The sequence below is a fragment of the Triturus cristatus genome, chromosome 5_2 (assembly GCF_964204655.1).
Source record: "Triturus cristatus chromosome 5_2, aTriCri1.1, whole genome shotgun sequence".
In the NCBI taxonomy this organism is placed as follows: Eukaryota; Metazoa; Chordata; class Amphibia; order Caudata; family Salamandridae; genus Triturus; species Triturus cristatus.
The window spans coordinates 275,138,582-275,164,226 of record NC_140588.1 but is presented as its reverse complement, the minus strand read 5'-3'; the positions used below and the strand labels follow the sequence as shown (position 1 = coordinate 275,164,226).

General features: G+C 40.8%; 1 protein-coding gene across 3 annotated transcripts in view; it reads left to right on the top strand.

The window, feature by feature from the left end:
• Nucleotides 1-1,436: 1,436 nt before the first annotated feature.
• Nucleotides 1,437-25,645, top strand: part of MRS2 (magnesium transporter MRS2) — a 157,197-nt gene continuing 132,988 nt past the window's right edge. The window contains exons 1-5 of one of the 3 annotated variants that reach the window (XM_085607042.1): nt 1,654-1,701; nt 10,638-10,711; nt 16,044-16,118; nt 16,300-16,336; nt 19,523-19,635. In XM_085607042.1, coding sequence (XP_085463168.1) covers nt 19,591-19,635 — 45 coding nt within the window. In that variant the 5' untranslated portion in view covers nt 1,654-1,701; nt 10,638-10,711; nt 16,044-16,118; nt 16,300-16,336; nt 19,523-19,590. Of the gene's footprint in view, nt 1,702-10,637; nt 10,712-16,043; nt 16,119-16,299; nt 16,337-19,522; nt 19,636-25,645 lie in introns of all 3 variants that reach the window. The other 2 variants (XM_085607041.1, XM_085607040.1) reach the window with 2 other exon arrangements.

Here is a 25,645-nt window from a genome sequence, read left to right as displayed (position 1 = left end):
ACACCTTTTAAATGCCGCTGCTGTTGCAGCACGTGCTCATCCTGCCCAGCTTGGCCAAAGAACACACAGCTGAAATGGCAAAGCACTGACTTGGGAGCATCTGCGAAATGCATTCTTTTGCATTAACCTCTTCTGTGCCCATGACGAGATGGTCTCATCATGGAGCACAGTCGCGCTGTGCCCATGACGAGACTATCTCGTCATGACACCCACCCACTAGGGAAGCGCCAGGCACAGGAGGGGGAAAATGCCTGGCACCCAAAGGGTTAATGTTACAAAACCTTCAATTGGTAATGCAATCACTGAATTTTGTTTTAGTTGGTGCAGTGGTGGATTGGGACTTCTCTATTATGGTGCTACGAGGTCCCAGTATGTGACTGGAAGCACTGCGAGTATGCACATTGCTTTAAAATTGTATTACACACATTACAACATAGGCTGCAGCAAAATGTGCAGAGACTTATTGCTGGGTTAACCTTTCATTTCAGGGGTTTTGCAGCAATTTCAAGATATTATTAGAGCTTCTCATTAATCAAAAAGGTGTAATTTCTGATATTTATCCTTTTCCATGCACCTCATTCTTGGATTGATATGCGAGAAAGTGTTGCTCTAAGTCATACATGCCAATAGACCCGATTCAGATGGGGTGTTTTCCCGATTTTCTAAGCCAAAAATTACTTCATTTTGGCTGTTTCCCGTCTGAACCTGCCTCTGCTTCAATAGAAGTCAATGGGGAAAATATATTCTCCCGATAATTATTTTTATATATCCCACTTTCCTCTTCTAAAATGTTGGCATGTATACTCTAGTTATCACACATTCATTTGACTGCTGAATGGCACTCAAGTGCACTGAAACTACGGAAATGTCACACAAAAGCAATCTGAGAACTAGGCAGCTATCTGTCGGACGGGGACTGTATATTGTATTTGTGTTGACATGAACTATGACTCCATACAGGCCCAGTCCCGCTCCAAATGGGAGACTTCCAATATTTAAACCCAAAAATGACTATATTGTAGTTGTCTCCCTCCTAAAATTGTGTCTGTTCCAATTGAAATCAATGGGAAAAGTGCATTACCCAGATTATTTCGAAATCTCACTCTTTCCTGATCTAAAATGTTGGCATGCATTGGCTATGACAGAAATCTAAAGCAGTCTGTAGGTTACAATAAAAAGTCTGGATGTGCCAATAAAAAACTGGGTTTGTGCTGTAAATAAAATATTTTTTTTTAAAGTCCAGTTATTCATTTTTTTTAGTTTATCTGTCCTATAACAGCTATATGTTGGATGTTACGTATTAAAACAATTTTCACATTTTACCACTTTTACAAATTACTAAACTGCTGCTCTATCAAGATGGCCGCCTCGTTTGCATTTGTGGGAAGTTGCAGCTGACGAACACCCGGCACTATCGTCCTTCTTCTATGTCTCCGTTTAATCAAGTGACGAGTCTTGCTCCGGTTTGCCATCCTTTTCTGTAGTTTTCTGAACTGCTTGTCCTCTGTGGCACGCATAAACCCGGAGCGGCACTAATGGAGCTGACACGAATACTAGTGCGAAGTTGCTGGCTCTGCTTGGGCGGTCGTGCTCCCCTTCTTCCGAGGGGCTCCTGTCTGCGATGCTGCAGGCACCTGACAGTTGGACACGTTGCATCGGCGGCACTGCGCAGGGAGACTAACAGTCGCAAATGCTACTTGGGTGCGCTCAATGTTACTGTCTTGTCCTAATAGATAGACATTGACACCATTGTCTCGCTAACAGGGAACACACTTAAAAGTATACCAAAGCTCTAAAACTGTACACTTAGAAGACACATCACCAGCATGTGCATAGCTGTATTCACAGCCCTCTGTACTCCGGAAGTGATAGCACAAGTAAAGCACGCTTTCACTTTGTATTATACATAAGGGGTGTGTACCTGATCCCCTGCGGTGATGAGCATTCTTATTAGCTTCAGTTTCTTTACCTCAGCCTCATCGTTTTTGAATTCAGACTCCTGGGGTCATGAATTTATAATAGAAGCGGCACTAAAGGCAAAAGGGAACAAATTAAAATGTCTCGCGATTAATTATGGTTAAAAAGTCGGTCTAGGTACTTATGGATAAAATATATGATCTAGAACCTAATGCTAACTACTGCCCTTGGATTTTGGTAATGCTCCATCAAGTTCCATTTTCTAGCCTCTTAGAAGAAAGGGAGCGTAATCTTTCGTCTAATTTTTATGCCAATGTTACATGGGTGTGGACATATAGTGTTACTTACTAATTTGGCACATCGGAGTTAGACGCACAGTCTGACCACTTTTACATTCAAATGTTTTCTGGGCTGTTAAAGCAAGGATATGTATTGTTTTAAGTGTATGTACCGTTACAGCGATAGGCTATATTTTGTTAATGCTTTTGCCAATAGTGCTATGCTAAATTAATTCACAGGACTAGCAGCCAGCAGTTACCTCGTTGGCATTATTGTGTATGTTTCATGAATATAGACGTTATTATAAGAATAGTGCATTTTTCAATGTTTGTAGGTTGTGTCCTTTGTATTTGTTTGATTTGTTTACCACAGCAATTGGTGCTGATGGTGTTGAGAAAGGCTGAGTTATACAGTGCTGCAGTAGCGCATGTTCACACCTACAATAGCCCCTGCAACACTGACTAATTTCTATTGTAAAAGAGAAGGCTTGACCTGACATAGAAACTTTAAATATCAAGAAGACCGGGTGATGGCTTAATTCACTTGTGTTGCTTGAGTTCGGAATTATTCAAAAAACAGAAGAAAAGAGGCGTTTGGCAAAGCAGTAATAGTTTGTTTAATTACACATTACGTCCGGGAGAACACCTAATGGCACAAGGTCTGAGGACAGTCTCGATTTACCATCGGTATATGCCCTTCTTTTATACAAAACACAACAGGTTATATAAGTTACGGCGTACCATACATGGTGAGGAATGTTGGTTGCCTCTGGAGTCCTAAATTAATGGTCAAATGGTTACTACAGGTGGGTCTCGACCTTGCGTGGACAGTGTGGCCAGTGGATAATATGGGGAGTGCTTGATCACTACGTGTACTAGGTCCTGATTGGCTATATGTTCCTAACTCATGGCATCTGACTTTCTATGGTGTTTTTAGGAGTCCATGTACCCCCTCTGGACATGTGTGCTTTATTGGGGCAATCCCCTCCCCGCCCGACCATTGTAATGTTGCTGCGCCTATCTTTGGGATTGATCAAGTTTCTTGTCCGAGTATTTGCCTGCCAGCTATGCACCCTCCCCCCTGTGATCTATCAATCAGTAATCCCGAGCATAGGTCTCAGGGCCTGCTTGGCTACATATTTGCGAGTCGAGGTTGATGTGGAGTTCAAAATGAGCGGTTCTATTAATAAGGCTGAGATTTCATTTTTATCTATGAACACATCGATTTCCATAATGCAAAGCAGCAAGGGTAGAGGAGCACAGTTTCTATACTGGATACCAACATTTATCACAGGAAAAATACATATTCAAAAAGACAAAATACAGGTATCTTTTATGTCAAAGACAACACAACAACTTTCTTCGTTTATATTCTTATTCTTTTATTTTATTCATGATTCTCGCAACAGTGCATATAAATAACAAGATACAGCCACAGCCTACGCGCTTCGTCCTAACCTCACAGGACTTCTTCAGGGCAAGGTCTAGAGGTACAATAAGCCAATTTCTTCAAGATGATGATACAACAATCCCTTCAAATCTACTTAACTCTATACGCTATAAGTATTTAGTTCATTTTCAACAGACCGCGTCAGCAAAAACTATGTACTCCACAGTGGTTCTGTTTCAATTTACTTTGCATTTCAAATTAATTCACCGCCTCCACAACCCTTTAATGCCGGTTTTATCCGAGCATAATTACAACATCCGTTTTAAAGAGTGCGTGTATGTTCACGTTCTTTCAATTTCAAAGGCGTCTTTAGTCCATCTTTAGTCCTTTCCTGTCTTCAGCAACAGCTGGTAGATAATGCGATGGCGTGGTGCACTGTCCGTTTCTTGGGTGTCTGGGAAAGTCCACTTAATTCTCACACATTAAAAAACATCCAATTCAATATGTATGTCCCACTATTTTCACGGTTTCATCTAACCCTCTCTTTGAGTATCAGGCAACCAGGCACATTCGGGAGCCAAAGTGCCCTGGTGTGAATCTTCACCTATTTTACACTGAGCTTTGCCGTGAACAGCCCTGGGGCTGGGTGCCTCACACATAGGGTACAGTTCAGGCATATAGTGGAGCTTGTGATGTCACGGTAGAAGGAAACTTGGGTGCATTAAGCTACAACCCGATCCGAGGCTGCACTTAATTCAGTCACGATAACTGCGTCTGCAACGTCCTTACATTGTCACACTGGGCCTCTTATACTGGCTACAAACAGAAAGCATGCACAGAGCCTCCTATAAATATCAGCAACGTGCACTGGATATGGAGCATCAGGAAATACACTTCTGCTCCTCACCCCCCTCCCACCTGCCTTTAAGCAATGGAACTGTGAGCCCAGCAGGCCCCAAGGGGCTTAGAGGAAATGAAAGACTGGAGGGGGAGGGGTGGCCACTTTAAGAACAAAACAATGAAAATTATGTTATGGGGACGGAGGCATAGGAACGGGCCTTGTGGAATTTTCTTCTGTTAGGGTAGACACCTTAAAATCAGTTATTCTGGACACTAACCTGAAAGGGAGCACATGCAAAGGGAACATTCACATGGAGCATACTTCCCAACTCCGAACCGAGAAGCTATGAGAAAACTAATTTCAAATCCTTGTAGCTGAAGAAGAGATCTAAAAAATCTACCCATCACCTAGCAATATGATCATGCTGGTAGCTGCACCGATCACCCTGGGTCGAGATCAGCCCAAGAAAGAGGAGAGTCAGACCACCTTCATTTTTGCAGTGCCACTATTGCCTGTCTTGCACTTCACAACTTGCTGCTGGAAAAATATGTGTGCCACACTCCTGCTGTTCCCCCAATTCTGGTGCATATATAACTTCTTTCAGGTCTATCTCATTCCACTGTCGGCACTACTGTTTAGCCTTCCCTAGGTAACCCACATCTCTCCTCTCTGTTTATCCCTCTTCTCTCTGCCCTGTCTCGATTCCCTCTCTTATCTGGAGAAACAGGAAAAATTTACAGGGAATGCAAATGTTACTGCAAAACATTGGTGTTGCAATGATGCAGTGGACCCTAAAGCAAGCTAGAGAATTGGACCCATCTACCTCCCCTTACATAGTTAAAGATGATCATAATTGGGGTTCTGTGGCCCTTTAAACTCTTGGGTATTGACACCTCTGCACCTGATTCACTAACGCTGCTCGGGGAAATACACATATATTATATATACTATGCAATGATAGCCACATTAATAATACTTTTTTATTCTTCTCTCGCCCCCTGTCTCTTACCTAGGACCCCGACCCCTTCCTTTTTCCCTGTAATTTGCTCTCCCTTTTGCCTTCTCTGTTTACCCATCTGCCTCTCAACCCTCATACAAGTCTATGTGCACTGAAGGAATGTGAACAAACCCAGTTAATGTGAATATTACTGCATGGTATACATGATTTCTATGAAACATTGGGAGGCATTCACTAAAGTTGTATTTTCTTAGAGACAAATGTTTGTTTTACTGCTGTCATGCTGTACATATCCTCTGGAGGAGGGAAATCTGCAATATTGCTATGTCGCTATTCTGTGAGGGAGTGATACTTCCTGAGTTGCTTTCAAAACATTCACTACTACTGACAATATCTATAGGTTGTGGGAGAACCATGCCCAGAACCTTTAGGCCAAACCTAAATGGAATTTTCATCTCTCACTACCAATGGCACATTTGGCATCTCTGGACTCTTCGTGCAACACCAGTAATATATTGAACAAACTGGCAACATATCTTGCCAGAACCCCTAGACAGCTTGACATGCTGGTACATTGAGAATGAGAATCTGCCAGGCTCGGTGGGATTCTGTGTTTCTAGAGGGCACACAGCCACTTGCAAAAATGTAAGTGGGGAGAGCCCAAACCCACTCTTGAATGGTGTCTGTACAGCTGCTTGTCACACTATCAAAAGGCAAAATTTTGTCCTGCCATAATATGTCCACACTATTGACTACCACAGTATTGTGAAAGTTACTGTGGTGCGATATCGTCCGCAACCTTGGGCAGAGTCAGTTGTTCTTGACAAGAAATGAATTATTTGAAATCTAAAAACATTCATTAGCTTATCACACAAACCTTAGGATGTCCAATGGGTCACTCCTATATCAATGGAAAACACTGCAGATACACATGTAGCCACTCATCCACATTAATTCCCCTTGGTGATAAACATCCTGCCTCAATAATATATCTGGATTCTGTCCTATGCAAAGACAATACACACTTGTACCAAATGGAGAACTAATCTGTCTCTGTGCGCCCATTCTGACTCCAGCTCTCCTCTGCACTCTACCCATGTCTTTTCACTTTGTTTCCTGCAGTCCTGCACGTCAGCGACTCTGCTTAGGCCTACTCTGGCAATCTTCTTTCCTGTACCATGATCACAAGACGGCCAGTAACTATGTAGTTTCGACCTTTAGTCATGTTGCAGGCCCTGAAGGGATCATGTGTTAGCATACATGACCCTCAAATTGCTTTGGTTGGCTGCCACTCGGAAGTGTGAGAAGCTGAGTTGTTTGCAGTTTGTAATGCTTACCACAACCTACCCGAGAAAAGTCTTCAGTCTATGTGATGGCCATATGGAGGGTGGGTAAGGCATAAAGCGAAGTAGAACTACACATCAGCAGCCTTTGCAACAAGCATTAAAAATGCAATAGGTCTTGTATTTACAAGAGTTTGAGCTATTAACATTGCAAATGGCAATGCCTTTTTATTTTTGTTTTTAAAAGATAAATAAAAGGCATTGTCATTTGCAATGTCAATAGTTCAAACTCGCGTAAATGCGAGACCTATTGCATTGCAAATGCTTGTTTATTTTTAGGAGAGGAAAAGCAAATTTCCCCTTTCCCAGAACCAGCCCAGGATGGTACCTGGTGTGAGCGGATGCTACTTTAGTCCTCTTATTGCCTCTAAACCTTTTTTCAATGTTAGCTCAGAAACCTACATTTCGTAAATGCAATAACTAAGGTTTTTGTATTGTGCTTTTTGTTGGCAACCTCGACATTCACATGGGCCCCGCATAAGAAGCTGAGAAAAAAATGCATAAGTCAGTCTGATTAATATAGTGCAAAAAATATTTCCTGCTAAAAAGACGTTTCGCTGCATCTCAGCTATTAATCTCCCCCTGTACTCTGGGGCACACAGACTTGCCGCTTCGATTTACTGCTTGGTGTAAACGACTTTAAAATTTCGCCCAGCAGGTCGTCAGCAGCGGGAGAGTGAGGAGTGCTCTCCCTTTCCCTGAGGAACTGCGCCTTCCCCCACACAGTGCCGCCAGAGGGAACTGCGAAGCGGTGTTTTCCCCTGGACCGGGAGTCCTGTTACTACCAAGGAGGTGTCCGAGGCCCTAGTAGCTGCGAAGCAGAAGCCGGAGATTGGGGGGCGGAACGTTCCTCCTTTTTCACGTCGACGGTGGGAGTGGTGTTGGCTCCTGCGGGGAAGGGGGGGGGGCGAGAGCCTCGGAGCGTGGAGGTGCCCGAGAGAGACACGAACAGCAGAGGCGGTGGCGGAGTTTCAACGCGTCCCTGAGCCCTATTACCGTCTTGTAGTAACCAGGAAGGGGTTTTCTAGTAGTAACCGCACCTGGTCCGAGATTGGTGGCGGCCGGCGCACCTGTGACATTACGGGGGCACACTTTGTTTCTCTACTCCCTGACAACAGCAGAGGGGGCCGTTTCACATACTCCTGCAGTAAAAGGATCACGGGGGCAAACCTCTACCGGTAACATCACCTTGGGGCTTACTTTAAATAGTGACACCATTGTTGAGATTACACGGGGGAGTGATTCTGTGGAGACCATGGATATTGGAGTCTGAACTCGGACAAGACACGATCTGATTGTTTAGTGGCTCTTACGATACCTGTCGGGAGATCAGGGTAGATGTGCCCTGCGAGACTCAGGATAAAGAGTGTACCCCAGTAATCCAGCCCTCAAAACCTGCCTCGCTTAAGTAATCCATGAAAGGGATTGTATCCCTGGCCCCCCAGTACAAGGAACAGCTCTTTGTTGATGTGATTTATGTACTTATTAGAGCCCGCAACTTGCTTCATTCTGCCGCCAGCTGCCTCCCGCTGCCAGAGGGGACTCCAGCCCCCAGTTAACACCACGTCTAGAAGCCAAGCGAACGCCATTATGCCATGACGTATTTGCTCGGCTTTTTCTGCCGGCCTCGCCTGCCAAATGGTTTCTTGTCTTTATGGGGCCATGTGTTTGGCCCCATAAAGATAAGAAACGTTTTGCGACTAACGCAAAGCAGGCGAGGCCGTCCGAATGGGACGGCTCAGAAAGCCAAGCAAATACGTCACAAACACCTCTTTTCCAATGGCTGGCCACCGTTTAGCTTAAACGGTGACGCCAGCCAATGGAAAAGAGGGGCGGGGCTTAATGCCCCTTACAGAAAATACCCACATCTCATTAAATCTCGCCAGCGAGACTGTGCATGCGCGCACCCTACGCCAGGCGAGACCTAGAAAGGCTGATTTTTCAGCTGAGGAGAGCAGCAATGCGGATAGCCGCTGTCAAGCAGCCTTCGCTCTCTCTGGATAGAGAATGAGGAAGGAGATAGATAAGCTGTTATTGTCATTTGCTAATCACTAAACTCAAAACCGTTGTCATTTGAATGAATAGTAACTTGCTTTAAAAAGTTTACGACTATCATAAATGTAGAGGACAGGCTGTGCTCCACAAAAGAAAACTGCTTTGTGTGAGACCTAAGGACAAATTGCGCCTTCAGGCTTTTTCATAAACGCTCTTCGAAGGACACGCAAGCCTCTACTTGACTGAATAGGTCAGTAGCTGGTAAGTCAAGGATGTCTAAGATGGCACGACATTAAAATCAATAAACTTGTCAAGACAATGTGCAAGTCAACACTAGGGGTTCTTTAAAGAAGCAAGCAAATCTATCTGAATACATAACATTACCCTTATTTCACTACAACCAGAAATGTACCTGTTTCAGAAAAATAAATCCGATGATGTTATCTTAGAGACAGTTAAAACATTCTCACTTAAACTTTGTTTATTTGGAAAAAAATACTTTTAGCCCATGCATAATTCTAAATGCAAATGTAATCAATAAAAGCAGTAAAACCCAATACAGGGAAACAGTAAGCCGCTTGCCCAATATATAGCTCTTTTACCTAATGTTGTAACAGGGAACCTTATCTTTTAAAATTGTCATGAAACAGGAAAGTTGTCAGCACTCAGAGGTGTTATTGACGGATAGGAAGCTAAATTGGCCGAAATTAAGGCCAGACCAGTTCTCTATTATGCACGCTGCACTCTGCATGGTACCATAATTTAGATATGCAACCTTTTCTACAGCCAACGAAGGGTAGGGTGTCCTGGAGCTGCAGGCACGTGGTCATATTTGTTCTTTGCTGCCTCTTTAAAAGGGCTCCCAGAATCCCAAGGTAAACTTATTGCTGTAATACAGAAGTCGAGATGGGCAGTCCTCCACTGATAGTAGCTTCCTTCTCATGCAAACGATTGGCAGGGTCTTTTTTGATTGCTTTAAGCAGGAGGACCAAACGTTCCTCTTTTGGATTCCAATGTCCAAATATTGACCAAACCGTCTTGTCCCTATTTAGCTTAAAGTAGTTGTTCCTCGCCTTCCAGTCACGGATGGTTCTGAGGTACTGTCCTAGTCATTTGATATTGGCTTAAGCCTGATGGTTGAAGCTCAGCAGGAGTTGTGTTGGTCATCTGCATAGGAGATAATTTAAATCAAAATGACCAAGTAATTCTCCCCAAGGCATATGCTGATAGTAAGTCGCATCAGAAAGAATGCAGATCCCTGCTCCACATCACTGCAGGTAGGCTGCTTGGTTGGGTGAAAAGAGGCAAAATGCACATTGTGCATTCTCTTTTTCAATAATGACCTAAACTAATCAATAGCGGGTCCACTCGGACAAACTATGCCTCAACCTTATTAACCCCAAATAAGAGATCTCATACTAGCCTAACTTAAATGCAATGTTTCGCTTATCAATTGTAATGCAAATTGAACAATAAAATTCTTTCATATTCAGATAACTCACTTAAATATCCAGCCTTCCAATCCAGTTTTTTTCCTGACTCTTTCAGAGTCTCATTAGCATTTTTGCACCGTACACATGGGTGTTATGATTAAAGTTAAATCTCCAAATGGTAGATTAGTGGCACCCTTATCTTAACCAAATATAGCTGGTTTTACCGTATGTCTGTTCTATAAAATATCCCTTTTAAACTGTTAGAGTTAGTTCACTGAGGAGCATTATCCAGCGGTGCAGACACTCACAAGAACTTCATGAAGAGAGACTATTAATGGAGGTTTCAACTGAAGGAAGAAAAAACTAATTTTAAATGTTACTCCAATAAAGGATAAATACATTTCCCCCTAATTTAGATGACAGCTTTGTGGCAATAAAGTAAAGAAAAGCTTCCAACAACTGTTTTGAATTTCTTTCTGCAGGGAAATTGTATCGACACCTGACCACAGACACATCTCAAGCAACATTATCAAGTGTGGCCCCAGTGTTTGCTGTGGTGAGTACACTGCCCTTGATCCCCACAATTGAAAAATGAAGAGCAGTGTTTTAATTAAAGACTTTAAAAATAAGGAGCGGCATGCAGACTCGTAGGGCGTGCATTGCTGCTCTCTGAGGATTTCTGATGTATAAAAACATTGGTTATGAATTAACTCGATCAAGTGGGTACTCGCAGTGGCCCTATTGTGTGTATGGGTTTATGTACATAAAAGTAAAGTTTCTTCATTTTGTATTGGAATTTAATGGTTAAACTGTAAAGGGTTTCAACTCATATTATTTCTTACTCTGCTTCCTCACCCCATCACTGAGCTGTTACACAACTAAGTATAACTTTCGTCTGGAAATACGTACAAGAGAAAAAACAGACCTGCTGCATTTCCAAGTGCCTATTTGGCTATGTACTTATGCACCATTAGAAATGTATGACTGTCACAGATTTTCAGAAGCCCTCCTGGAGTTGCATGTGAATTCAGAGAAAGTCAGAAATTTGGTGCTAATTCAGGAGTTAATAATATGGGTTAAATGTCCATATATCTAGATAGCCTTTTTGGCAATGAGCCCCACAGTGTATTCTGTCATTTAGTGTGACAGCACTGGAACTTATGAAGTCATTAGTTGCATTTTTCAGTGGAATTCAGTAGGTTTCTAATGTATCGCCATTGATATGAAATGTAATTTTACTCTTACACTTTAAAACAATTGAGCTGGAAAGTTACAATATTTGTATTGTATTCAATATAGGTAAACGTGGTTTTATTACAAAGCAAGGGAGGAGCAAGAGATTCATCAACATGAAATAAATCAGTTCCATAAGTCCAAGAAGTACTCCACAGATTTTGCACATGCAGTAGAAACATATCTATTTATTCTTTCCCTTGCCGATCAAGCTGATCTTAATAGTCCTATCATGATTCAAGAAGTGGAGAAAGTTATTAAGAAGCTAAAATGTGGTAAGGCTCCCGGACCGGACGGGTTCACCGCTAAATTTTATAAGTACTTCTCCTCTCTCATATCACATCCACTCTTGCACCTGTTTCAGGAAATCAACTAGACAGGAGAGGTGAGAAGTTCATTATCGGAGGCTATCATAGCCGTCCTTCCAAAAGAAGGGAAAGATCCATCACTCCCCAAGAATTATAGGCCTATCTCGCTTATTAACCTTAAACTGTAAGATTTTAGCCATGATTCTAGCCAACCGACTTCAGAAGGTTCTGCCCACACTGATACATCCTTCCCAAGCAGGCTTTTTGAAGTATAGGTTATCCAGTGACATCAGAACACTAGCTCATGTACTCGAAAAATCTAAACTTTTATCCACCCCCACGGTAGCAATTACGCTTGACGCCGAAATGGCATTCGATAGAGTCGATTGGACCTACCTGAAGGCAGTACTACATAAATTTAACCTGGGCCCGTTTTTTACGAGGATGGTGATGTCCCTTTATTCCAGTCCCTCTGCTAGAGTTAGGGCGGGTGGCTCGTTCTCCTCGTCGTTCCAATTACATCAGGGAACAAGACAGGGGTGCCCCCTCTCCCCTTCACTATTCCTACTAGCGATTGAACCATTCCTCCATCGCCTGCGGACCAGTAATGGTATTGCTGGAATTCCATTTGGGGAGTGTACAATAAAGATAACCGCATACGCTGATGATGTCTTGGTTGTATCGGAGAGGGCTGAGGAGGCTATACCGGCACTTATGTCTATTATTGGCGAGTTCTCCAAAGTATCCGGTTATAAGTTAAATAAGGACAGAACGGAAGTTAAACTGTTAAATAATTTGGGAAACAGAGAGGTAATGGGGGATTCCGGTCTGGCTTGGCAACCGGACTGCTTCAAGTATCTGGGGTTAGATTTTGATAAAGACTTAATTACAACATTACGGGTTAATGAAAATCTGATCTTAAAGAAAATATCAATTTTTAGATGGCTGGTCTCCGAAGTATCTGTCTTGGTGGGGTAGGGTCGAAACCTTGAAAATGATGGTAACCCCACTAGTGAACTACTTAGCGAGTATGCTACCAATGACCTTCTCTGATGATTTTTTAACCAAGGTGGATAGGCTCTTTGGTACGTTCCTGTGGCAGGGGAAGAAACCCAGGATATCAATGAGGAAGCTGCAGCTATCTAAGGAAAAAGGCGGCCTGGGTCTCCCCAATTTCAGAAACTATCAGACTGCCTTCCTCTGTAAACAGGGTGCACAGTGGCTTAATGTAGACTCTGGTTACACTCCGCTGTGGCCTGATGTTGAGAAATACCTTATGGATAAGGTCCCCCTTACCGCGTTACTTACTATGGATCTCTCCCATCTTCTTCACTCCAAATATATTTTATTAAATACAAGACGGGCTCTCCTAAGACTAGATCAAGCACATAAAACAGGTGTAACCCCCCACTTAAGATAAACAGAGAGCATCTTCATTGGGAAAATTGGTCAAAGAAGGGGGTCAATTTGGTGAGCGATTTGTTCGAAGGGATACACCCTTTGCCGTTCTCTTCGCTTCAAGCTAAGCATAACGTGGCGCCGATAGATTTTTACGACTTTTTGAAACTCAAAGTCCTTTTATCCACTCGTCCTCTCGAATCTTGTGACCCCTGGCTTAAGACCCACGCATCATGGCGGCGGGGCATTTTGTTTAAAAAATCTACAAGCTTCTCCGTCCTACACCAAGGAAGGCCCACAGACGGAATGAACTCCGGTGGGAATCCGAACCCAACTCTACGGGATTAGTATTCGATTGGGATATGATACACACCACTGCTCTATCGTGTAAAATCTCACCAATTCTGTCTCAAACCAAATATATGCTCATTAATAGGACATACTGGACACCAGATAGGCTCTTTAAACTCCAATTGAGAGATAGTGCTAAGTGTTGGAACTGTGATTCAGGGGTAGGGAACTTGGCACATATGCTTTTTAACTGTCCCTCGTTGGGACCATTCTGGGGAAAAGTCTTTGATTGTATAGAACATATATTCAACATCAAACCGGAGAGAGAATTTGTCTATATTCTACTGGGTGTCTTGAATCAGAATCTGCATAACACTCATGACCGCCAACTGCTGGATATTTTACTAACTCTGGCTTGTAAGGTAGTGTTGTGTAAATGGAAGAGCGCTTCTGAAGTGTCCTTCAGGATATGGCAGGATTGGCTATCCTTTTTAAGAGGAGCTGACAATCCTGCCCTACATTCCTCACCTTGGCGCACCTCCTACAAGAAGCTATGGAAATCTCTAGATGCCTTCTCGTTTGACCCACCATGATCCTCCATGTTTGTCCAGGATGTGTTATGGTCACATGTAAGTCAATGAGGAGGTGAGACTTATGCTGTGTGTTAATTTTTATAGGTTGAAGGAAAGGGGCGGTACCATCTATCACACAGAGTTCTGCCTTAATAGGTGCAGGGTATGTATAAAAAGGATCTCGGCCCAGGTCTTGGTCTTGGACTTGGACTATGACAATGCATTTGCAATGTTGTTGTTTTGATAGTAATGGGACTCAATTGGTGCTCAAATGATGTTTTGCAATCAGACCTTATGGTATGCTTGGTATGATATGTCTCATGACTTAATGTACTATTTTGTTCTTCTGTTGATTTTTGGGGTTACTTTACTTTTATTTCGCAGGACCTGTATGAATTTCTAATACATGAATTACATGACTCATTATAGGTTAGAATGATTTAGGCACGAATATATTTTATTATGTTCACTGGGACAACGTATGTCATTCACTGTATGTATTCTTGTCCGTTTTGCTTTCTTTCTCAATAAAAATGTTTTGAATACAAAAAAGAAACATATCTATTTATTGTTCATTTGGCTTGACAGCCAGCGTTCGCTCCGTAAGAACCACAGTCAATTTAATTACATAAAGCACTCTCGCAATTATCCACCGAGCCTCTTCTTTTGGAAGACTGTCATCCAGTGAAAAAGTTGGAGTTTTGCCTTGCAGCTTTTGATCTGCTAACTATGAATTTTATTTGGCAAAGAGTGATCAAAATTTCAAAAACTAAGCTGGATGAGTCCTAAATCTGAGAACAGACGTGGGGCATGCTGCGGGCTCCAAGTAACTTCAGAAGAATAAAAGGATTTGAAGACGCACTGCCTATGAATTTCTCTTTAACTGTATTGGCTAGAGGAGGAATCTGAGTGATAAGGAAAGACTTAAACTGGATATTGATTGTGCTATACAAAGTCCTGCTCTGCTGTTTTATATCAAACAATTGAAGAATATTAAAGAGATATATTTTTACCATGAGCTCAAAATCTATGGAGTACTTCTTGGGCTTAATGAACTGTTTTCATGTTGATGAACCTGTTGTCTCTCCCTTGCTTTGTAAATACGTTACCTTAGTTGTCAAAATGTGGTTTCGTGTAGGGGTGGGGAGAATGTTCAGTTCTGCCTGTAGATTTGGAAGAATTTTGGCCACTTCGCATTACTCTTTAATACGTAGTTCTGCCCAAATTCCGCCAATCGCCATATGATGGAATTTATTCGTCAGTGAGGCTTCCGAATATGTAAGCTGGCAAGCGAGATTTGGAGTCCCATAGCGTGATTTTCTTAAGTGGGCGGTCACTGGTGTTTGTGAGCGATTAGAGGGCGGCTGCTTGAGTAGATTTACTGCGGCTCAAGTACATTTTTTACTTGAGCAGCAGCGGTGCTCGCTCTACAGGTGCTCAATTGCAACGCAAGCTGCATATTTTCCAGCTATTAGTGAAATTCCGTGGAATTTTTCTACAACTTCCATCCACCCCTAGTTTCTTGTTTACATGTTTTTTGTATGTCTATCAAAACATAAGTAAAATAAATACATGCAAATCCGTAATCTTTTTTTTATGCAATCCATACTCGAATATGGGTGTGAATAATGTTTAAAACAAACTGCAGTCACCCTCTTTGGGTTCTTCAAATTTTTGGCCTACCCAAAAGTATGCTTTTGTAGGACTGCTAGGGCAAACACATAATTATTTCAGCCTGTTCCTTCTGAAATTGAGGCGCTAAATTGTGGCAAAACAGGACAGGCAGCCGTTTTGGCCTTCTCTTTTACACAACCTATGTAAATTTAAATTTACTGTGCACTTGACTTTGACATCGTAGAGGGGTGTGACATTTTGAAGAAGCTGTGTATGGATAAAGTGGTTAGGGCACGTTGCTCAGGTTAACAATGCTGTTCAGTAGGAATTTTAATGGTTTTTCTGTATTTTTCAATATCAAGTGCAAGCATATTTTTGTATATCAAGTGCAAATATATTTTAAGATCACCTCTGTTTAAAGGAACATAATTAGCAGAGTTCTGTGTTTACCCCTGCCCTTTCTTTTTAACAGTTCAGGACACGTGTATGACTTAACCAAAACGCTGTGCTTAGCCACAACAGTGGTGCCACGTACACATTTGTCTTGGTAGGTTCCTGATGTTTTATTGTGTACAAAAAAACCAAAAACTTTTTTATAAAGGACATGTAGCTGTGGGGAAGAATAAACTATTAGTATTGCACTGTTTAAATTGGTGCTCAACAAGTTTATTAAGTAAAATTGTGCTTATATAAAAAGTAAATGCTATTTTTTTTTTCTTATTATTTAGTTAAAATTCGACAAGAAAGGTACTCTGACCTCATTTGGTAAGTAGTGTTATGTGTAAATTATTGACATGCACTTCTTTTTTTGTGGGGAAAATCATGTTAGTGCCCTTAAATAATTCAGTTTAAATTTTTCTAGAATCTGGAATACAAAGGAAACGCTTCTGTGTACCGCTGCAGATGTTTTTATAGCTGCTTTAAGTTGGAGAAGCCTGCAGATGGAAATCAGTTTGAACAAACAAAACCTTCAGTGTTGTGGGATTCTTTTTACAACCAGAAATACAATTCTTTGAGCAGGGCAGCTGGCAGCCAGCCAGCCCTGTACTCAGTTTTCAGACTGTGTCACCTAATGTAGTCCTTTGTAATCTGAAATCTTGTGGGGTAAAGGGGTGGTGGGCGAACTGGCCCCTGTACCCTATTTGCAATTGGCAACAGGAGGTACCAGTGGATCTGCAGCCACCTGCTATTACCTCCTTTTTCAAGCAAGAACATTGGCACATCCCCCACTCTTCCATGGCCTACACAATGCTCAGGCCACTGAGGGATGTGTCAGCTGGCCCCAACTAGTATGCTAAGATGCCATTATATGCCAACACACTGACACGTAGCCACCATTTACTGTTACTCCAAGAAATTAATCATAACCGCCATGTGCCCTTTTACACACTTATTAACATAATTAAGAATTCTGCCAAACACATCTCATTTTAAAGCAGTAGCAGAGATGGGTTCTTAGATTGACATGATGCTAAGGATCAGGGAGATGACGGAGAAATGAATTGCATGGCTGTTTAATTTTCATGATGAAGACACTATTACTTTATTAATCAACCTTAAGTCTATTTCAACTTCGGTAAAACCTTGATCAGGACACCATAATACGAAAATCCTCTCCTTCTCTGCTACTCATATTGTATGAGGTAGAGATAGTGGGGTGATTAATAGTAGTGGGAAAAGTTGTAAAATGAGTAGGACAAGAAGGATCTGCAGGGTGCAATTAAGATCGGCGCTTTGACCCCAGTTCGTGAGCATTACAAGTGAGGACACTGCAACGGGTTGTGAATTCATAACACACTCTAATATATTTGTTTTAAGGTCGTTGCAAGAGCCAGGACATCCCATACTAATTGTAGGTTCATCAGATGTAATTTATTATACATAATGTAACTATAATGTTATGCAGGATAATTTAGATGAGTTAAGAAAATGAATATCACAGCACAGTTCCAAAATAAGATGTAGTACAGTCAGTGTTCCTCTGATTATGAAACTGCATAGTACGTTGACTCTCTCTGAGAATGACTGAAATGATTAGTGTTTAATGAAACTAAAATAAGAATATTGGTTGATAATATTGATAAAATGTCCACCCTAAAAGAAAACCAATGGATACACAAAGTCACGCCAGTAACGTCAAACCTTGGTGACTTTTTAAAATATTAGGCTGTGGCACAATTGTGAACTCTGACCCAAAGTCAATTTCCACATTTATAGTAGTACTTGGTTATTTACTTTTTTCACAACTGATGCACCAGCCCTAGTAATTTAACTTGGACCCACACCTGGTCTCAAAAATATGTGGATAGAAGTATTAAAGTTGATAATTTTCCAGTTCCACTGTAGTTCTACCAATGTCTCTTAGCACAAGTGTGTGCTTAGATCTACTAAATATAGCCTTTTCTCAAGGTAAATCATAGGCCATCAAATTTGAAATGTGAATTTTAGTTTGTTTTTTTGAAAAAAATGACAGGTGTACACTGCCTTCTTAAAACACAGGTGTAAAGTTAATTTACATTCTGAAATAATACAAGTGTATTAGTTATCTCTTAGCAGAGATGATTGAAAAGGTTTCACTGTACAATAAGAAACAGAAGTAAAACTGAACCAGCTATACTAAACCTTTTACTGACTTGCTTGTTTTCTTGGACAACAGAGTGATGCAATCTAGAGAGAGCTTGACACTTTCCTTTGGCGACTACTGTTATCCATTTTCAAGATATGTTTTAGGTTAGGGAATGTCTTCTATTTTCATTCTCTTATTGGGATTGTGTCCTATTCATAGATATTCTTAGCCCACATGTTCCCAACCAATAGACAATGTAGTGTGTAGAATTATTTTGTTGCTAACACACTGTGAACATTGAATTTGATACCACCTGTTCTTCTTTCAGCTTGTCACTTTTTAGACTTTTACAGCTCCTTTTCTCTTCCTACACCTTTTTGATACTTCTCAACAATTTCTCTTCTCCTCTGTTCATGCATCTAAATATTTTAGAAATTAAAATTTGCAAGCTTTAGAATTATTATATTATATTCACTTCAACATACTTATAAAATTGAAATATTCTAACAAGCCAATTTACGAAGATTGATTTGACACATATGTTCAAATACACCTGATACAGTGCACTTTGTTAAATAATTTGTCGACATTTATGCAATACATTCTCAGCTCTATCCTGAAGAGGACTATTAGGATCAGTTCTGGAGCCAACATTTGTTTACCTCTTATTGTACCTTTAAATGTGTAGACTTTGTTGGAAACTATAACTGTAACTAACACCATTGAACAATTGTTTCTCCTCACATAAAGCTATGGTTTCCTCTGTGCCATTCAATCTGGGATACCTTGAGTTCTCTTAGACATTACTTAATTTTTGGGCTTTTCATTTTTTGTATTATATCTCCTGTGCATCAACATTAATCTCAAAGACAGTATAAATTTGGGCTGGCTCTTGCTTGTTTATTTTTAAACTGGACATATGTTGCTTGCTTAAATTATTTTTCAGAATATCATTATGGTAACTTTTTTATTGACCATGCATTCATTGCTTGTGAAAAATGCTTCATCATTAATTGAATGTACCTAGTGAGGTTCAATGTAATAAATAGTGTTCCCAATAAATCCTCATAAATGCTAGATTATTTTACTTTTCCACTGAAGTCATTCCATCACCTCTCTTCTACCACTAAATGCTTTCCTTCAAATTTCATCCATGAAGCTACTTTCTGACCTTAAACCCAGCCCTCCTTCTCTGCTCATTTAATATGTTTTCTTTCAATCTTGTGTTTGAGCAGAGTCTCCAAACAGACTAGTGTATGTCTTTGGAATTTTTGCTTTCTTTTAAAACTAGGCTATATACCAGCATGTATTTGGTTCTGTCTAAATTTCTCCTGGCTACAAAGCATATGTCTCTAATTCTATTTTGTATATTTTTTACTTGCTAGAACGAAAGAAGACTGAGCTATACCAGGAATTAGGACTACAAGCCCGTGATTTACGATTTCAGCATTTAATGAGCATTAACTCTAGAAACAACAGGATTATCATGAGACTAGAGGTAATCATTTGCCCTGGGGTAGCTGCAGCTTTACAAATCATGTGTGGGATTGTAGTCTAACTTTGTCTTCTATTTTTACATATTTGTTCCCTGTGTTACTTGAACAGAACAGTTATCATTTCAAGTCTGTATCCACCCTGAACCCTGTATGCTTTGTTTGTATGTTTTGATATTTCCAAAGCGTGAATTTAACTGGCTAGCTAAGGAGCACTGTAAACACCAGTGGAGATGTTTGGAGAGGAGGGGACCGACATGGGGTACAGCTATTGGAAGTGGCGAGAAGTCAGTCCATCTGAGGTTGTGTTCCCTGAATTGGTGAATTTCCAGTTTCTTACTGAATCGTCGGAGGGTTGGTGCTGTTCTGATTTTGGAGGCAGTGTTGTTCCAGACCTGGGCGCATAGGGCAAGATGACTTGTTTTCTCCTTCTTGAAGTGTTTTATTTCTAAACTGGTGATTCAGAGCGCCTCCTCTGGTCTTGCCATCCTAATAATGTTAATTTGTTAGCTAGCAAAACAGGGATCTTAGTGTAGAGGGTTGTGTAAGTGAAGCTGCTGATCCTAGAGACAATCTGGGCTTGCAGAGAGAGCCAGTGTAGATCATTTTGTGTGCAGGTGATATGTTTGGATTTCTTCAGCCCAGAAGGACCGTTCTGCTGGGTGAACGATTCCACTCAAGGGGGAAAGGGTGGTCTATGGGATGCCATTGAGCAGACCGTTGCCTCCGTTTAGGTGGAAGAGGACTAGGACTTGATCTGTCATTGTGAAGTCATCTCATGGGAGAAACAATTTCACTTTTTTTAGGACAATGCATTGGAATCGGGCTATTTGGTCATGTTCGAAGTGTGTTCTTTGCATGAGAGGTTTAAATAAAGGGTCAATGGAGAGATTTGACCTGTTCTCCCAGTTGGGGTGTGAAACCCTTTGGGTTTTCAGTCAGAGTGCCATGAACAAATCATAGAATGTTTGGCATTTTTATAAAACAGGAGGACTTCAGTCTTCGTGGGGTTTAGCATAAGGTAAGTTGTTATCTATTTTTGGATGTGTTCGAGTTAGACTTTGGGTCATTTTATATAATTGGTTGAGGAGATTTGGAAATGATGGGTGACAGGGTGGAGTCCTGGCTTCCTCTACAGATGACGGGGAGAGTCTGGAATCTTGTAGTTCCTATCTGAATAAGTTGCTGTTTTTGGGTGATTTAGGATATGAACTATAGTAAGATTGTGCCAGAGAAGCCCATGCAGGTTTTCAGGGTGTGGATCAGTGTGGACGGTCGATGATGTTGAAAGATGGAGAGAGAGGTTAAACAGGATCAGGGGATAGGAATTGTTTTTTTCATTGAGGAAATGGGTGTTTGTTGTGTATTTGGAGCGTGGCTGTTTCAGTAATACAATGTAGTCTGAACGCCAATTCATAGTCTTGAATAGGTTATTCCTCCTAATGTGCTCCAGTAGCTGGCTGGCAACGCCTTTCTCAAAGATTTTTTCCAACAAATGGCAGGTATGTTTTAGGATGGAAGTTGGAAAGGTGGATGGGATTTAGTGTAGGGTTTCTTATCAGAGGATCTGTCCAGTTTTAAGGCCGCTTAAGAAGGTGCCTTGGGTTAGTCAGGCCTTGACAATATGGAGAAAGGGTGTGAGGGCTCTGACACTTTATGTAAGCCCCTATATTACCTTATGTCTTATCCATTCATTTGAGCTTTAGTTGTCATTCTCCGGCAGCATAGTAGTAGTTCAGTATACTGTTGCATGCTGAATTATTTGGGAAATTGCTAATCCACTCTTTCTCTAGCCAAACGGTCTATGTTTTTAATCTGTTTTTATTTTAGTATGTAAGACTCCAACCACGTTAGTGGCATATAAACCCTCTGCCAACATAAAGGGTCTCTGAGCAGCATGTGTGCAGAGCAAGTCAACAATCTGATATTCTTGACTGAAAAATTATTTTTTTCTTCCCATTCTCTCGCTCGTTCTCCTGCTTTTTACGACACTACCACTTTTTTCCAATTCTGTCTGACTTCCCCCTTTCTGCCCCTCTTTCAGTGATCAATTTGTTAATTCGTTTAGCTGTATCCCTATGGCTTTTATATGTGTAAATAGTGTATCTACTTATGAGTAAAAAACACAGAAAAACAATAATTTGTATTTTGTTAATAGACGTCTGCAGTTGGGGCTAAAGTGGTGTATGTGAGTTTTACTTCTACAATCACCAGCACAGAATAAATATGCTGTCCTTCCCTGTAATCTTTAATGTATGTGCAGGATAGAACAAAAGCCTATTCTCCCGTTTTTTGCATGGTTTCCTTGTCAATCCCTACAGAGTCACTAAGGTCAGTGGCAAGCCACAGGGACTTCAGGAGTATTCAGAATGGCCATCTTTAGTGCTTCCTGGTCTCAAGTTGTCAAAACATTTAGGACCACAACTTATGAATGTTTTTTAAGCCTGTGCCTTAGTTTATCTGCAAACCTTAAAAAAAAAAGTCCTGTCTGACCATTCCAGTTGTTTATTTGTACACATGCTGCACAGAAGCAGGTAAGTACTGTACAATAAATTAGGGTTTCAAAGTGATTAGAGATTGTGAACCTGATTCACCAATGGCATTTTGGAGGAATTAGAGTAGTATTTTAGGAGTGCTACTCTACGTACTACAAAATGCATTTCACAAACCTGCAGCCAGTAATCACCACCTCATCTCTTCTGTTGACAAAACAGGCCTAAATATATTTCAGCCCAGCCTTGTAGTTGGTCCAGCATCACAAATGGCCAACCACTGGTACCTTAACCCAAGACCATCTAAAACAATGGCGGCAGGCTGGAATACTAGCACCCACCCTTTAGGAAATAATGTAACATAAATTGAATTACCTACCAATGTTAAAAAAAAAAAATATATAGATAGATAGATAGATAGATAGATATAGATAGATAGATAGATAGATAGATAGATAGATAGATATAGATAGATAGATAGATGTATACATATATATATATTTTATGAAATACATTTTTATTATTATTTAGTAATACAAATACACTTAGAATACAATTTTTAACTTTGTTTAAAAAGTGTTAAAATTATTTAAAAGGTAACGTATAACCTAGTTTGTTACAAATTAAATGAAACTGTTAATGAGGGTAATTGATTTTAATGATAAAATGTTGTTAAAAATGACTCTAACAAATAATATATTTAAATTAAATTTACAATTTATTACAAAGTACACTTTAAGGAGATAGATTGGGTTGTATCTTTTACTTTAAGTAGTCCTAGGTTAATATTAATTGTTTTAAAATAGGTTACATTTTTATTTTGGATAACATTTTTATGTATATTATTTTTAAATCCACTTTATTAAATGTCCCTATATTTTACATAGGAAGCTCTCCACCCCAATGGTGGAGAATGTTCACAAGCAAGTGGAAAGTTACAAATAGTTTACCTTACACTCATAAATTCAGTCATAGGTGTCTCTGCTGGGAAATGCTTACTGACAAAAAAGTGGAGACTTACACTTATGGTTAAGAGTACATCTACACGTGCAAACATACCTTTGCGAATCAAGTCCTGTATACAGTATTTGGGATTTTTGTTTTTTGGAGTCTGGGGCTGTGTACATAGAAATGAAAGGATTCTTATTGTTGTGAAATGAGATGCCTGTTAATGAAAATGTGTTCTGAGAGTCTTTCAGAACTACATGAATGAAGACATAAGCCTGATTTGCTTAGGAATGTTGTTCCAAATCCACACTGTGCAGCTTGAATGAGTTTGTACTTTGGTCTGTTCAGTTTTACACTTCTTGTTTGCAAGTGTAATTCAATAGCCACTTGATGTGTTAGTTTTCCAACATGGTGATTTTTTCCCTGAAATATTTTAATATGTTTTTGAAAGTTTTACACCTTACTGCCTTGTATATGCTTCAGTAGGTTCACCAGGTGGAACTAAAGGGACTGCAGCTCTTTAGTTCTTTCAGGGGGCAGTAGCCTACAATACACTTTTTGTTAAAGCCAAAGGTTATACGGGCATGCTGAAAAGTGAGGTGTTTCCATCATTCAGAACGGAGGATGTCAGTACTTTATGGTCATCCGGAAGTCTTTAGACATGGAGTCTAATGTCTGAGAGACATTTCTGGTCCTCTGCTTATTTAGTGCTTTTGGCTGTGATGAATTTAGTTTCCATGTATCGCAGGTGAGGTAAGTTCTGACATGCAGAAACAAATCAAGGGAAGACATTACTTAAATTTACTAATTTCCCAAGTTGTGACTTCTAGAGTGAGTTGTATGTCATTGGCCTTCTGGCGGATCTTAGTGAGCAGGATTTGAAGAAGCTCCTTATACAAGTTGAACGTTGGAGGGGAGATGATAGATTTTTCAGTTATTTTACAAGGAGTTGAGAGCACTTCCCATTAGTTGGGGCATCTGATATACAAACACCTCTTACAGCTTGCAAAGGTGCTACATGGAACATGGTGTTTTTTTATGTGTTTTGATTAATGACCAGTCCCTCTTATTGAAGATGTGTGTACAAACTGACTTGTAAAATGGTTAAAACGCTAGCTTATTTTTACTGGTCCTCTCAAAAAAAAACTAAAAAATGTATTTCAAAGATACATCCGTGGAATATTCACAGTAAAATGAATTTTAGAAAGATTATTATTTTTGCACTGGTGGAGTAAAGCTTTGTTCATCAAATGTTATAAATTGTAAGATGAAGCAATATAAATGTTTGCTGTTGAATAACCAATCCTAACGAGACGTCTCCATCACATCTCGTTTTTCATATCTCTTTGGTTCTCCTATTACTTATAGGTCCTTTCCTGCTTTCTGAAGTTCTCTCTCCCCATTTCCAGTAAACAATGTCTTAGTTTGGAAATAAAATTTTGAGGAGCTTTGTTAAGATTCAACCCATTTTTATATGATTAGTTAGGCTTTTCAATACTTTCACCTTTTAGAAAACACTGATTAAGAATTTGGCGGTCTCGCAATGGGCCACCATGCCAGCACCCTACTGCGTGACCACCAAACCCATAGTCAGACCGTCCGCCAAAATACAAGTTTAATCCTGGTGGGCAGTCCTGTGGCAGCGGTCCTACGGCAGTCCCTTTCTCAGGCTCAAAGAAGAGCCACAGAAAGGCAGCTCTGTGGGAGCGCTGAAGAAGGTTCAGGTACGGGAAGAAATGCACCATGTCCTGCATTGTTCCCTGTGCAGGAACAAGGGGTGCTAACATACAGGGTGGCACACGGTGTGCCCCATGCATGCATTCCCATGCACAGAGGCGCCCCCTAAGTTGCCTCACCACCAAACTTTCCACAGTGAGCTCACCCCTGTGGATTGGGCTGCAGTGAGGCAACTTGTAATATGCTTGGAAGGTTCCATTCTGCGCTGCCAGCATATTGCAGCCTCAGACTTCTGCGCCACAGGTTCGTAAATAGGCTCTTAGTAGCGTTTTAGGGAAAATGTACAGAGTATTCTTTCAGGGACATCTGATCAGAATCGGTAAGATTGAAGATTTCTCTAGGTTTGCTAGTCTTTTACTTATGACTAGGTTGCCTCTGAGATTCCTCAAAAATATATGCCCTTGATATCCCTATTGTGGTTGGTGGTCTCTGCTAGCAAGGGCTTGGAATGTGCACTGTTATGCCCTTTTTTAATTAGGATGAATGCCTCCCTTAGAGTGCCACATATTCAGTGTGTCCATTGGTGTCTCTAACTGAATTCTAGGCCTCTGCTCCAGTTTGATTAGAGAACTCTCTATTGAGCCCCAGTCCCCTTTCTTCACTGTAACCATGGGTTTTTGTCATAGAGCTTTCCTCTCAGTCATCACTGTGCATAACAGTTTTGCAGGAGATTCGGCTATGATGAGAGAGGCTGTATGCCAGCTATAGGCCCCACCTCATCTCCTGACATAGATTGTGTGCGTGTAGACTTTATGCAGTGGAGTATTTTCTGTAGTGCTCAGAGAGGTTGGCAGATGTAAACTGGTTTCCTACAGATACCCTGGCAGTGTCCTCAGCT